Source organism: Amblyomma maculatum, chromosome 3 (genome assembly GCF_055883805.1).
Source record: "Amblyomma maculatum isolate TAMU_Amacu chromosome 3, ASM5588380v1, whole genome shotgun sequence".
Classification (NCBI taxonomy): domain Eukaryota; kingdom Metazoa; phylum Arthropoda; class Arachnida; order Ixodida; family Ixodidae; genus Amblyomma; species Amblyomma maculatum.
In genome coordinates, this window is record NC_139346.1 from 82,723,683 (window position 1) to 82,737,323 (window position 13,641).

General features: G+C 49.6%; 1 protein-coding gene across 1 annotated transcript; it reads left to right on the forward strand.

Moving 5' to 3' along the window:
* The first annotated feature begins 5,203 nt into the window (after nt 1-5,203).
* LOC146195121 (uncharacterized) lies at nt 5,204-10,478 on the forward strand. The gene has a single exon (XM_084597684.1). The coding sequence runs from the start codon at nt 5,587-5,589 to the stop codon at nt 8,452-8,454; it is 2,868 nt and encodes a 955-aa protein (XP_084453810.1). The 5' UTR covers nt 5,204-5,586; the 3' UTR covers nt 8,455-10,478.
* The last annotated feature ends 3,163 nt before the right edge of the window (nt 10,479-13,641 follow it).

The following is a 13,641-nucleotide window of genomic DNA, read 5'->3' on the forward strand; positions in this document are numbered from 1 at the left end:
CGGGTCTTTAAGAGAGGACAGCCAACATAACGCGTGGTGGTCAGTGACGACGTCAAACGTTTTCGGAATTTTGTTAATGCCCACACAATTGCCAAACACTCCTTTTCCGTAACTGAGTAGTTGCATTCAGCTTTAGAGAGGACACGACTCGCGTACGCGACGACGTATTCGTGAAAACCGTTTTTCCGTTGTGCCAAGACAGCTCCGAGGCCAACGCCACTCGCATCAGTATGGACCTCGGTGGGTGCTGTCGGGTCGTAGTGGCGAAGGATTGGTGGCGAAGTCAAAAGACGACGCAATGCTTTGAACGCTTCGTCGCACTCGACCGACCACGCAGTTAAGTCATTGTTTCATCCGAGTAGTTTCGTCAGGGGTGCAATTACCGAAGCAAAATTCTGCACGAAGCGCCGAAAATAGGAGCATAGACCTATGAAGCTTCGAAGTTGCTTGAGCGAAACCGGCTTAGGAAACTCCGCCACTGCGCGCAGCTTGGCCAGATCAGGGCGAACACCTTCCTTAGAGACGATGTGCCCCAAAATAGTCAACTCCCTGGCACCGAAGTGACACTTCTTGAGATTCAGATGCAGGCCGGCGTCAGTAAGGCAAACCAAAACTTGCCGCAAGCGCTCTAGGTGCGTAGCGAAGTCGGTGGAAAAGACAATGTCGTCCAAGTAGCAGAGGCAGATGTGCCACTTGAACTTCCGCAAGATGTTATCCATCATCCTCTCGAATGTGGCGGGCACATTGCACAGACCGAAGGGTATCACATTAAAATCGTAGAGGCCATCCGGCGTCACAAATGCGGTCTTCTCTCTGTCACAGGCGGCCATTGGTACTCGCCAGTAACCTGAACGTAAATCAGGAGATGAAAAATACTCGGCACCTTGGAGGCAATCAAGAGCGTCGTCTATACGCGGCAGGGGGTAGTTGTCCTTGTGGGTAATTTTGTTCAGGCGCCGGTAGTCGATACAAAAGCGAAACGAGCCATCTTTCTTTTTCACTAGCACCACTGGTGAAGACCAGGGGCTTTGTGATGGACGGATTACAGTATGTATGTATGTATGTATGTATGTATGTATGTATGTATGTATGTATGTATGTATGTATGTATGTATGTATGTATGTATGTATGTATGTATGTATGTATGTATGTATGTATGTATGTATGTATGTATGTATGTATGTATGTATGTATGTATGTATGTATGTATGTATGTATGTATGTATGTATGTATGTATGTAATCACGCTCGTGGCTGCGTCGGCGGTTTGTATCACCACAGGTCACAGCCGAATTTAAAGGAGCGGCCATCTTTGTATCGGGCTGGCATGCACTGTCTTATGCTAACAGCGTGGATTGAGGTTCTTTCCATATCGTGACAATGCTATGTGAAGATGTGCGCTTGGCGCTGATATCGCCCCGCTCACACCATGTGTAAAAAAGCCTGCTAATAAACCGGGTTTGTTTTTCTTTTGCCCGTCACTATTTAGCTGTCTCTTCCCTTTGCGCGTCGCACATAACGATAGAGACTTCGGCAGCACATTTGCGATGGGGATCGAACCCAACGCGACCCTTGGATCCCGAGAAAAACGCGCTAATCCTAGACCAAGCAGGCACGTTTCTGTGCTGACTTAAATCTAGGCTTTATATCTATGGATGCTTCATATCATATCTGCGTCTTTCCCACAGTGTGCTCGAGTGCGATTGTATGCTAATGAGTATAAGCGATCTGAAAAAGAATTGAAAACCAATTATTTGCTAGCACCCCTAATTGGACCCCGCCTAACCAAGCTAAACTGTCTTTAACTTTTTTTCCATCATGGCAATTTAGTATTTTATAGAACCGCTTAATTTTGTCAGATCGCTAAAGCAAATGTTCCCCTGAAAACGTGCTGTTGGAGTGAAGTCTTTCTTTTCTTAGTTAAATCCGTAATCTGCCAATTGCCAATCCAAGTATTCAATAAACCAGCCAGCACGCATTTTTGACTTCATGAAAGTTTCTCATGGGCAACATGGATACATTGTGGCCGTGTTCAGCAGTACTAATGGATATTAAAAGTGTGAATTACTCTTTTCGCACGCACTACTGATTTGAGATTTGTTTTACAAAGGCTATCAATTTTTATTCATAATTTCCGAACATTATCTCCGTTACACTCTTTCCTACGCGCTGTTTCTTCTACTTGCTCCTCCCTTCCTCTGACGCCTAATAATGCTCTTTGTCATTTTCTTTCATGTTTGCGCTGTTTTTCTAGTGACCTACTGCTCTATATTGTCTATAAATAAGGTAAATACTTTTCTAAATAATATTCTTCATTGTCTACATATCTCATCGAAGCTCAAGGTCGCCTCACCTAGTCACGTAGACTTACTGCTGCTTTACATTTCAAGGTGGTGAACAAGAATAAAGTTACAGCTTTAACTCATCAAAATTATCATTTGTGAAGTGTACTTTACCGTCCCTAGCTCACCCATATCAAGCACCTATTATCTTGTATAAGACAAAGCTTGCTTATGTTTCACCTCGACTTCGTGATTTTGAACTGAACAGCAGCGACACGAGAGGTCGTGTTTTCACTTCCCAAAGCACGACCGCCTCCATTCGCCGCACGTGGCACGCAAGCTGTGGCCGAACCGCGACTTGCGACACGCAGCCACGCCGAGTGCGGCCGCAGTTTCCACGCGACTTATCTCGCCCCGCGATCAACGACGCGACCCGACCGGAAAGAACCTGGCCGATGCGGTGGTCAGAGCTCATTTCATATGCAAAGCGCGCTGTCTTCTTTGTTTTCTCTTTCGACTCCTTTGTCCTGCTCTGCCAGAGCATCTCGTGCGACGCGTGTGCGCTGCTTGCGAAAAAATTCCCCAGGTTTGCATGCCCGAGTCGAGCCGCCCTATCTACCCTGGCACACAGTCAAGAGTTGTGCTGCCAGCATGGGACGCAGTGGGCAGCTTGCACGTCTTTGGGAATCCTCCTCCTTATCGCGGTTGGAATACAAGGTCGCTACTTTGTAGTTTTGTGTCGCTTCTCGATCCTCTTCGATTCAGCTGCGCTCCTGGCGGAATACCAAACGAGAAGTTATGCGAAAGTGGCTGATTTCTTTCCTTTTTACTGTGAGCAGAAAGGGGTGGTTGAAAAAAAAACCGTTATCGTTTCGGGCCGTTAGGAATGCCTGCCCGGTACTTAGTTCAATGCGCAGCTTCCTCGATCCGTGGGCTGGTCGCTAGCGGTCGTGAAAACCAAAATAACACGCTGCCAGGCCGATGGAGAATTACCGGCTTTTAAGGCCGCCGTGAGCGGTTCGACAAGCAAGGACTCGGCCTGGCATGCAGGAACCACTCAGAGTTTTGCAAGAGATAGCGGACATCAAAGGGGCCAGGAATACAAAAAAGGATGGAAGAATATACTAGCGTGGTTCGTGTGCTGAGCCAGAAGCGTCGGGGCGCGTCCTCAGCAAAAGCGATCTGGAAAGGAATATGATATCGCGCAGATTTCCAAGCACACACCCCATAAAGCGTTACCAAATGAAAAAGATGACCGAAGCCGCGACAATTTTATCCAAGAACTTATACATAGGATTGCTACCGAAAAACAGATGTGAATACAATAATTTATGGAAGAGCTCAAGAGTTGAGGAAGAGGAACTAAGAAGAGCTGGGTTCAGGTTGGGTTGTGATGTTCACCATCGACGCGTTCTTGCAAGCGTTTTGCCTGCTCGTTGGAATCAATAGTTTTTTCTTTTATTTGCGTCTGCACGTTTGGCTGGGAGCGCCAATCGGTGTGCTGTCCGTTTTTACTGCTTTGTTGATTACGTATAACGGTCTTCACGCGAACTTACTGAGACATGCACGTTGTACACTGTATACCGGAATACGTCCAGCAGCATACACTAGCCGATTCCAACCTGAGGTCGCTGTTTGGGACCTTCTTTGTTTTTAGAACTGAAAACGATGATAAGCGTCGCTACGAAAATAATTACCTCAAGAAAACCCGCAAGCGGCCGATATTTGAAAAGCGTCGTTTATGTAAGAAACTAGATTCCACTTCGTAACCATGTAGCTATCCAAATCTCCGATGGTAAAAATATGGCACAAAAAAAAAACGTCAGTATTCAACTTCAGATCCTAGAGTAAAAGCTTCCTCGTACTGAGCATTGTACGCGGACCGTGTTCCACATGACATCTGATAGATGCTCGCGCCAAAAATTTACAGAATAGAAGGAGAAGGCCAACGACCCTGATGAATTATCATAGCGTTATGTAACGGTACAAAAGTGCTGTATCAAAATCGGCATACTCAGGTGCTGCAAACCAGTTCGCCTCAAGAACCCGGAAGTGGGATAAAAGAACGCTTCCTCTTTTCTTATTTGTTTACTTTTTGGCGGAGCGAGACGAGTCGGGACAGATAGAGGCTCCGAAATGTCAAGTGACGCCAGTCAGTCGGGGCGGCATCGGCCGTCACGAAGCAGAGCATCGGCAGTTATCAAAAGTGTCTCGCACCCCCTCAAAGTAGGCGGCTAGCTAAGAGGACACCGGCACCACAGAGATCCCGTCCAGTGGCCGCACTTTCAAACAAACACCGCCGGCTCTGTGCAACTCTCTTCCCCACGTTGCACGCGGTGCTTCTCGCGATTGACGGCCAGTCAGGAGAGCTCTGCGCGCATCGAAAAAGAGAGCCGATGTGGAAGAGCGGGAGAGTCTAGGAGGTTCCGGCGCCCCATGCGTGAATGGGAGTCCCGTTACGTGTTGCCCGCTTCCTTCCGCAGAGGTGCCCGTACACGGCGCGTATCGGTTCGTAACGGTCGGACACTGCGCTGTCCGTGACGGCCCGCGACGCGGTACTTGAAAGGCGATCATCAAGGCGATTCTGCGCGCTCCGAAGGCGCGAGGCGAGGCCCCCGTGGGTGGTCCCCCCCACCACGGCGGGGCCGTTACCCAAAGGGTATAGTCATCGTCGCTGTAGCGGCGGGAAGCCGCGGACCGCCGTCGCAGCCTCCTGGCGGACGGACCACTTTCGCCCGGCGAGCTCTCACTCCACGACGTTGCTGGAGAGAGCGCGACCGGCCCTGAGAAATCCAGTTCCTCTCGGCCGAGAAAGAGCGCGCGCTCCTTCTTGCTTCTTCATCGCGGAGAAACCGCACTTCCCACGGTCGCCGTCACAGCGCCAGCGGCTGCCGTCCGCGCGAGGTCTGTCCCCGCCAGCTGCTGCGCGCGAACGAGGCGACGTCGAGTGACGATGCGACCACCATGACCGCGAGGCGTCGGCTACAGCTGGACTCGACGCCGTCGATGTTACCAATCCACTGGAGGCCGAAGGATCGAGCGTCGACACTCCGGTGCCTTGCCAGCACGCAAGGGTGCCGCAACGACGGAGAGCCCGAGGATTACCCCCGCCGTACGTCAGGACGCCGGGTCTTGTTCGCGGCCGCTGCTGCACCTTCTGGGCCGCAGCGGATCAGAGGCCATGGGCAGTGTTTGTGTCCCGTGAGCGGTGCTTGTGTTCTACGCGAGTGTGCGATGTCCGCCTCCTGTGGATAAAACGACGATCCCAACAGGATATGACCGCAGCGAATGGATTAAGCGCGAATGGTTACCCACGCTGGAGATAAGTTGGTCGAAGCGAAAGAACTAGCGATGTTTAAGCAGCGCGAGGAAGTGGTGTCCGCCGAAGACTCCAGCCGAAGCTTCTTCGTGCGATACCTGGGCTGTACAAGATTCCAGTCTAAATCTAAGCAACGCGGGCTCAAGGCCTTGCAGCAGCCGCTGCTCGACCTCTACAGCGCCGCGAGGCGAAAGGGTGAGAGTCAGCGGTCCGTGCACCCTTTGGCGCTCACACAACGTCTAGACGTCTCACATTACGGTCTGGTTGTTGCTGAGGCCCTCGAAGACCCAGAGACCAGGCGTGCCGTGACCGCAGTCACGCGAGTCATTACACCTGCCGCGAATATCGTTCTTTGGGCTGCACTTCGATTCAGTGCTCGTCTGGCCAAGAGGCGCTCAATAGGCGCCGCCTTCGTGCCCTTGGCTTGCTCGGAAGACGTCGTCGACCGGTCATGGTATCTTGGCTTGTCAGCGAAACGCAGGTTTCTCGTGGGACTCGCGCACCCGCCCGTATTTGCCTGCCTTTTCAGGCAGGTCGCCGCGCCATCGACATGGGAGTGCCACGGTTTCATCTGCGCCTCGGCGGAAGATGCTCTGCTTATTTGCTCTTCGTTGGGCGAAGCTCGGGACACAGTTGTGGTGCTAGAGAGGCCGCGGCCTACTCCAGTGCTTCTTCCGAATGGCAAGCGGCCCGACGACTACAGCGACCTGACGTCAATCACCGCGTCGTCTTACACTGCTCGAAACCCAAGCAGCCGAAAGCTGACCTCATCCATAGACGAACCCCAATCCTCGGTGACTGCGTCAGCGAGCGGTTACTACCAAGAGGTCGTAGACAGGAGATTCAAATCACCTCGAAGGTCATCTAAAAGGTTGTCCCGACGAACAGACACCGAATCGAAATCTTCTGCTAGTGAGGAAAGGAAGCGGAGGGTGCGCCGAAAGTCTAACTCGTATAAGTACAGGGACCTTTCCAAGAAATATGCCAGCGCAGCTCTTCCAAGGCCTGTAACGTCCGAGCTGTCATATTCTTCCGCGGGAAACGTCACGGTGACAACAGAAGATACCCTTGTAAAGGATGTCGTTCTGCAGACAACCAATCACAAGGATGGTCTTATTTTCCAAAATGTTGTCCCAGCCGCAAATGGCCACAGTGGTGCACCAGAATCATTTGACGAGTCTTCATCATCGGCACAAACACCTACCAATGACACTGGATATTTCTCTTCGAAGTCTAAAAGTGCCAAGGCATCCAAGGAGGACCTTGTCAACGAAGAAGCTACTGTTGCACCTCCTCAACCTCCACCTCCTCCGAGGGCACCGCAGTCAACGTATTACTTTGGTCAGAACGTCGGGCCCACGGCTTCCACGACGCAGAAGACTACCGTAACCTCGTACACCTACTTTTTGAAAGATACTGCCAGGATCCCCGTTAAGGAGCCAGTGATAACGCCCGAGCAGCTGAAGCCTCGCGAAACCAACACGACGGCAACAACTTCCATCACGCCTCCAAGTGGCACATCAGATAGCTCGCTATCCGGCTATCACTCGGACTCCTGCTGCCAGACGCGAGAAGCCGGTACCATGACCAAGGATGATGACTGCTGTGACTCGGACTGTTGCTGCTCTTGCGACTTTTCATCAGCATGTTCTGAGTGTAGCTCTAGCCGGCAAACGCTGGTGCCGAGCGGCCGGTGTCAGAGCCGTGGACAGATGACCATCTCAGAGACGATGAACTTCAGCAGCGAATGCGACTCCGAGGCTCACTGGATGCGGCGTGGATCAGTAGCCCATTCGTTTTCAACCGATGGACGCGTTAGGGGGCGTGCTGAGAGCAGCCACGAGCACGTCACGCGAGCTCAGGTACACCACCACCATCAACACCACGAGCGCAGCCACCACTCAACTCAACACCACCACACCTTCACGGCTGTCAAGTACCATGAGCAAAAGGAACAGAAGCAGCTGGAAACGCACGCGAAAACCATGAAGAATGCGTACACGTCGACGACGGCGTCCCTCTGTGGGGACAGTACGCCCAACGGAAAAGTGGTCATTGATGTTGTGCAGTGCGATGGAATCAGCCGCGGTGTCATGACGCCGGGTATAATAAGCTTCAACAAGCACGGTCACGTACGGGACTGGGCCTCGCTCAGCAACTGCTCCGGCTCATCCCGCGTCACTACAACAACGCTCCAGCCTGTGCAGAAGCCCCCTCGAACCGCCAAGGCCATCCGCTGGGAACAGCAGCCTCAGTTAACCAAGCGAAAGTCGAAGCCAGGTTTCTTGTCCAGCCTGAAGACATCTTTGACCCGGGCTCGACTGAAGACGGGCAAGCTCTTCAGCCGCATGCGGTCACATCGCAGCAGCAAAGAGATGGCGACTACGACGACGGTGCACGACCCCGACGCCGTGTCACAGGAGGAGGTGTGCCTGAGTCCAGACGGAAACATCCGCCCGAAAAGGAAGAGGCGGCGACGGCTGTCCTGGAGCTTTCACGACCTACGTTCGGCGTTTCCATCCAAGAACGGCGCTAGCACCTCGGCGGCCGCAAACGCCCCACAGAGGCCTCGGCGTCGGAAAAAGAAAGGCCGCAAAGGCGGCACCAACGGTGGTGCTGGTGGTAGTGATGTGTCCGACTCCATCCTTGAGGAAGAGGAGAGGACGGCTGATGCGTCATCCGCGCCCAGGAGACCCCGGCGTAAGTCGGACTCCGAACTCGGTGTTCAGCAAAAGCCGCGTCGTGTCGCCGGTGATGTGACCACAATACACGTCGAGCACGGACTCACCAAGGACGGCTTCAAGCGCTGGTCCAACACGAACTTACACTCTGAGCTCGGGTACATTCCGTGAGGAATAATAAGCACGTGGACTGGCACAGGCTCAGGTAAAAAGGGCGTCTTCTCAGGTTCACTTTCGGTTAGGTCGCAGCTAAAGCTGAAGTGGCCGCGATACTGAAAGAATGCTCACGATATGCGGTATCGCCAAGTCATTGTTGTTTGTTGTTGTCAGTTTGAAACAACATTGATTCTTGATCGGTATGGATGAATTTGGACAAAAACTGCGCGCATCCAAGTAATATATGAAACGCTGTATATTTTCTGGCCAGGACGTGTAGCTTAAGTGTTGCGTTTACTTTGTTTTAACTAATTAAGTATCCGCGGCTTGTAGTCATTAGTTTTTGAAGGCTCAGCTGAATCGCTGTTAGCCGAACCACGAGCCAATAACGCTTGGCGGTACCGCAACGAATGTGCAATAAGAGCTTGTCGCTGCTTTCTGGAAGCTCGGCACGACCGCTTGGCATGAAAGCAATGAGCAAAGCTGAATTAATTAGCTGTAGCTGCTGCCTACCGCTAGTTTGCCGCCCTGCTGAAGAGCGTTGAGAAATATGCAAATAAGCGCGACGTGACTTTGTGATCGTAAAGTTACAGCCCGTGACCCTCGCATCATAGACAAGAGTACCGTTTTCAGCGTAATTCGGGACACCTATAAGCGATAATTCGCGCTTCGGTTCTGGCAGGCCATAGCATTTTTTGCCACCTCATGAAGTTGAATGGAAGCCTACCTCAGTGTCTTCAGGCACGTGTTTAGAACAGAAGCGGCTCTTAAAAGAAATGCAGGTCTTGCGACGTACGTGTCGGTGATCTTAATGTTAACTGTTAGCTGTAAAGAAGATACTGTTTATCAATTCGAGGCCTAAATATTGACACTTAAACAAAAGCATATGTGGCTTGCATTGTATTAACCGACTCCGCCCCAAGGTACCGCGACCTTCTTACAACAAGGTTCCCCTTTACTGGATACGTGGACATCTAACCTCTACGTTCAACTAAAAAAGCTGTTTTGCCTAAATTCGGAAACCTACGGGTCATGCAACAGGCTAAATTTTTTCTAATGACAGTTACGAAAAAGCTTTTAGCAAAGTTAAAACATATTGCATTATTGAGGCGGAAATCAAATTCTCCCACTAATTCACTTTTTTGCCACTTGGTCATGACTTCTTAACTCGACCACAAAATATATAGTAAAGCCTAATCTGCCATCGTTACATGAATTTTGGACACTCCATTATGGCAGATAATCAGTCTGCACTTAGCGAAAATAATATTTCCGATTCCACGGTGAATTTACCGCTCTCTAGGCCTGAAAACCCCAAACAGTTCGGTAATAGATGCAGAAAGTAATACGCGTGATCATGTATTACGTAGAGAATGCTGTGGCACTTCTCGCCTCCTCAAGCACTGGTGTCGTACGAATAAAGAGGGGAAGATATCTGACTTTACCTCATCTGTATAAACGCGCAGGTTGTGTAACATTTCCCTGTTCTCCGCGTTAGTCAAGTAACAAACAGGCTTGAGCTTGCAAGTGCCTGCGGTAGGCCTCGGAGTGTGGTGCCTCAGAACACGTGTTAGTGCCGGAAGTGCCTTAGATCGTTCCATGTGAGTCAACGGGACCAAGAAGATGACCCAGTGTGAGGGTGGCTGCAATCAAGATCAAGGATTTGTTTGTGTATGTGTGTTCGTGTTCGTGCCAGCAGCCTTCGTCCGTCCCCAGACGTGCGCCGTCCCCACGAGAGTGCTGCCGATGTGCGGAAAGTGTACCTTATTGAACTCCTAACCGCGTCCGGTTGCAATGTCCTAGTCTTCTATACATAAAGTCTATGCTATCTGTGGCGGCAAAAATAAAGTGCGTTAAGCGAGACCGCTCATTCGTGTGTGTGCAGTGCTCCGCATTTCGCTGGTAATCAGGCCACGTAGCGTTAAGCATTATGCTTCACAAATGTTTTCGGATAACTAATTGGAGAATGCTTAATACTTTATAAAGTCGGAGGTTTTACTGTGTGGTGCAAGTAAACATAACACAAGAGAAGCACCGAAGTAAAAAAAAAACAGCAGTAAAAAAGTGCCAGATTTGGTGTGTAAGGTGTGACTTCGAATGTGGTGAATGTAGCATCAGAACTACATTTTGATGCATGCCTAAGCGCTTGTTTGGGACAGCGGTTATGTCATTTTTCAGTCGAGGGCATCAGGTCAGTGCTAAGTTTCGAAGATATCTTCTGTGAACGAATTACGCCATCACAGCAACAGGGTCCCAGCCAGGTTTTTGTGTAATCAGCCCGAGCTCGTCGAAGAACGTTTCGCTAGCTGAAAGGAAAAGATTTATTAGGCCTGAACTGGTGGTTCGTTACGTAATATTATAGCTTGGGGCAGAAGGCGAGTGGAAAAAAGGCCACACGGAAACGCATTGCGCGAGCGTTGTTCGACGTTCACAATATCGTATTCGTGACTTGTGCCAAGGTTGTCCGGAGGGGGAAGCAACAATAGTGCGCTTGCGGTGAGGAAGTAAAGGGTATCAACCGAATGATTGTCCATATCAAGTGAAAATGAAATGACGCAAGAACCCACTGCATGGTAATCGATTTGTTCGACTACCTTACGCCGTTCGGCAACAATACGAACCGGTCGCGTTCGTGTTGCAGTCTTGTTGTAGGTATCTTTCTTAGTGTGCTTTAGAGCTACGCTACCCTTGGCCCATATCACGCTCCGAATCGCAAAAAAATTCCTCATTGCTCCTCGTTGTGCGGAGCATGAGGAAAAGGGTTGTCAGTCGCTGTAACACTGGCGATCCCAACTGAGTACGTTTAGAAGAAGGTTATGAACAAAGGCAAGGTAACCCCTGTAAAAGTTTTGGTTTGAAACTTGCGCGTTACTCATCACGGTAACTTCGCCGTGTTGTTCATCTGGTCCATTTCTAGCTTTCCGGCTGTGTTTTGCAGCCATTTTGCTCAAACAATAGTGTGCACTTTTCGGTATAAATTTCTTTCAAAAAAAGGAAGAGGCAATGGTTTTTTTTTTATTTTACTTATGTCCTTGCCAATTCCTCCGATTTCCTCTCAGCTGCGAGGAAAGAATGACCCGTGTCTTTTCCTGTGGCAGTTGCGATTGTTTGTTCAGCTCCATTGTTTCCTGGATTAAATATTCTGCATCAAACAGTAGCAATAAAACTAAAATTATTTATTATAAATGCGAAAAAGATCTGGCCTAGTAAGATATATGAAACTCATAGCATATTTCTAGCCTAAGAAAAAAAAGTTTTTGTGGAAAGAAAACTATTTCCCAACCTCTGCAGTTCCGAGCGTATATACTAGGCCTATGAAGCGCTCTCTACTGCTTTCCGAGCTCGTTGCAGTTCCCTTCACCGTTATTTTCTCACATTGAAGGGCCTACGTTCGTTCAAGTTCAGCGCTTAAAACGTTAAATTTTTTTAATGAAACGTACGTCAAAATTGACCGAGAATAATAAGATTAGCCTGACGAAGATGCAGCCAGCTATGCATTGCGCAAAGCACATATTTTACCACGCATTGCAATGGGGGTATTCATTAAATGACAAACACCTTTCCACGACACGTTCGCCTCATTGTCTAATCGTGCTTGTAACATGAAATGAAAGTGGTAGACCCTGATGGGGGCAATCGTAAATTGATACCTCACTGTTGGCTGAAGCGCATTCGGCTTACGTTGTACCCGGCGTGAGGTGGATGCTTTCTGCTACGTTTTCAGTCGCGCCGTTTCACATTCAACCCAGTGAGGATATATGGTGTCGTACTCGCTGCTGTAGCTCTACATGAAGTGGGCACAAGTTAATGCCAACTGAAGTGCAAGGGACATCAACGAGCAACGCAAGGTATGTCGACAAAAGCATCGCACCAAACAACATGCGAAACGAACCATACATTGGGACTGCGCCAAAGTTGTGTCTTTCTTGTCGTTTATTCCAATCTGGACATAAAGCATATGTATTAACAACCCACTTCGATTATTTATCCAATCGCCACTTGTATTATAAGCATGTTTAATTTCCTGTTGCTACTTGACTGGATTTCAAATGGAAAGGGAAGAAGTTAGGATTTGAAGGCAGAGTTATTTTGTCCCAGCGTCGTGATTCGTGACGACACGGAGGAGTAGTAGAGTCACTAAGAATAAAGCTAAGAAAGTACCGTTACACGGCCCAAGAAATAAATTTCGAAAAAAAATGCCGGCTTCCTAAAGATTGATATGGGTTCTTAAATGTGATGACACCTCGACTGACTGCTAAACGCTACCCACACGTTCTGCAGGAGATGAAGTACCCGAGGAAAGAGCTTAGTTCGCATTACATCTCCCCAACTCCACCTCGGTGGCTAAATGATTATGGCTGCTCGACTGCTGATTCCAAGAATGTGGAGTCGACCCCCCGCGTTTAATTAGAGACGAAATGATAGGCTCCCCTGTCCTGTGCGATGTTAGTTGACGTTAAATAATCCCTTGTGGTATAAATAATTGGGAGCCCTACATTACGGCGTCTCTCATAGCCTTAGCATTTTTTTGACGTTAAGCCTATAATAACCACAAACACTTGCTTTTCTGGCTGCGATATATGTTTTCGATTCTTTCTTGGGCAACCGCAATCACGATATCGATCCTCGCATCTTCGAAACAGCACGATGGTTTGCGCTGTTTAACATTACTCTCTAAAGTCTGCTTTGCAGTTTCCAGCAATTAGCATCAACCGTTAAATATTCCTGCAGGTCAACCGTCGGCGCTGAAAGCAGTGGCCGAACAAGCCGGAAGCGCCTAGGCCTCCCGCCAGGAAGACACCGCAAATGAGTGCCAGCACTTTCTGTTCCAGCGGCGGACCAACCGAGGCGACGAGGTTCGCGACCGAACAAGTGCGACACGCCTGGCTGATTCCAAACGGAGGTGGCGCAGGCGTCGACGGCTCCCAAAAGAGCGCCGGTCTATTTGCGACCGCGCACAAAGCCGCGAGGCTGAAAGGACTCGTCGCAAATCTTGCCTAAAGCCCGTTAGCCAACCTAATCCGCGCTAAGCTCCATAGAGAGCTGTCGCAAACAGTTACAGACAAGAAAAGATGTTTTCTTTGTATGCGCCTACGAGAAGAAGCGTTCGCCGCACAGTTGGACACTAAAACATAAGCGTAGTGCTTCTGGTATATGAAAAGGACGGTGTTGTCGCTTTTTTTAGGCGAGGGTCATTCCCAC

Excerpts from the sequence above, each read along its gene's own strand:
- LOC146195121 (XM_084597684.1), top strand. The coding sequence starts at position 5,587 with ATGGTTACCCACGCTGGAGATAAGTTGGTCGAAGCGAAAGAACTAGCG.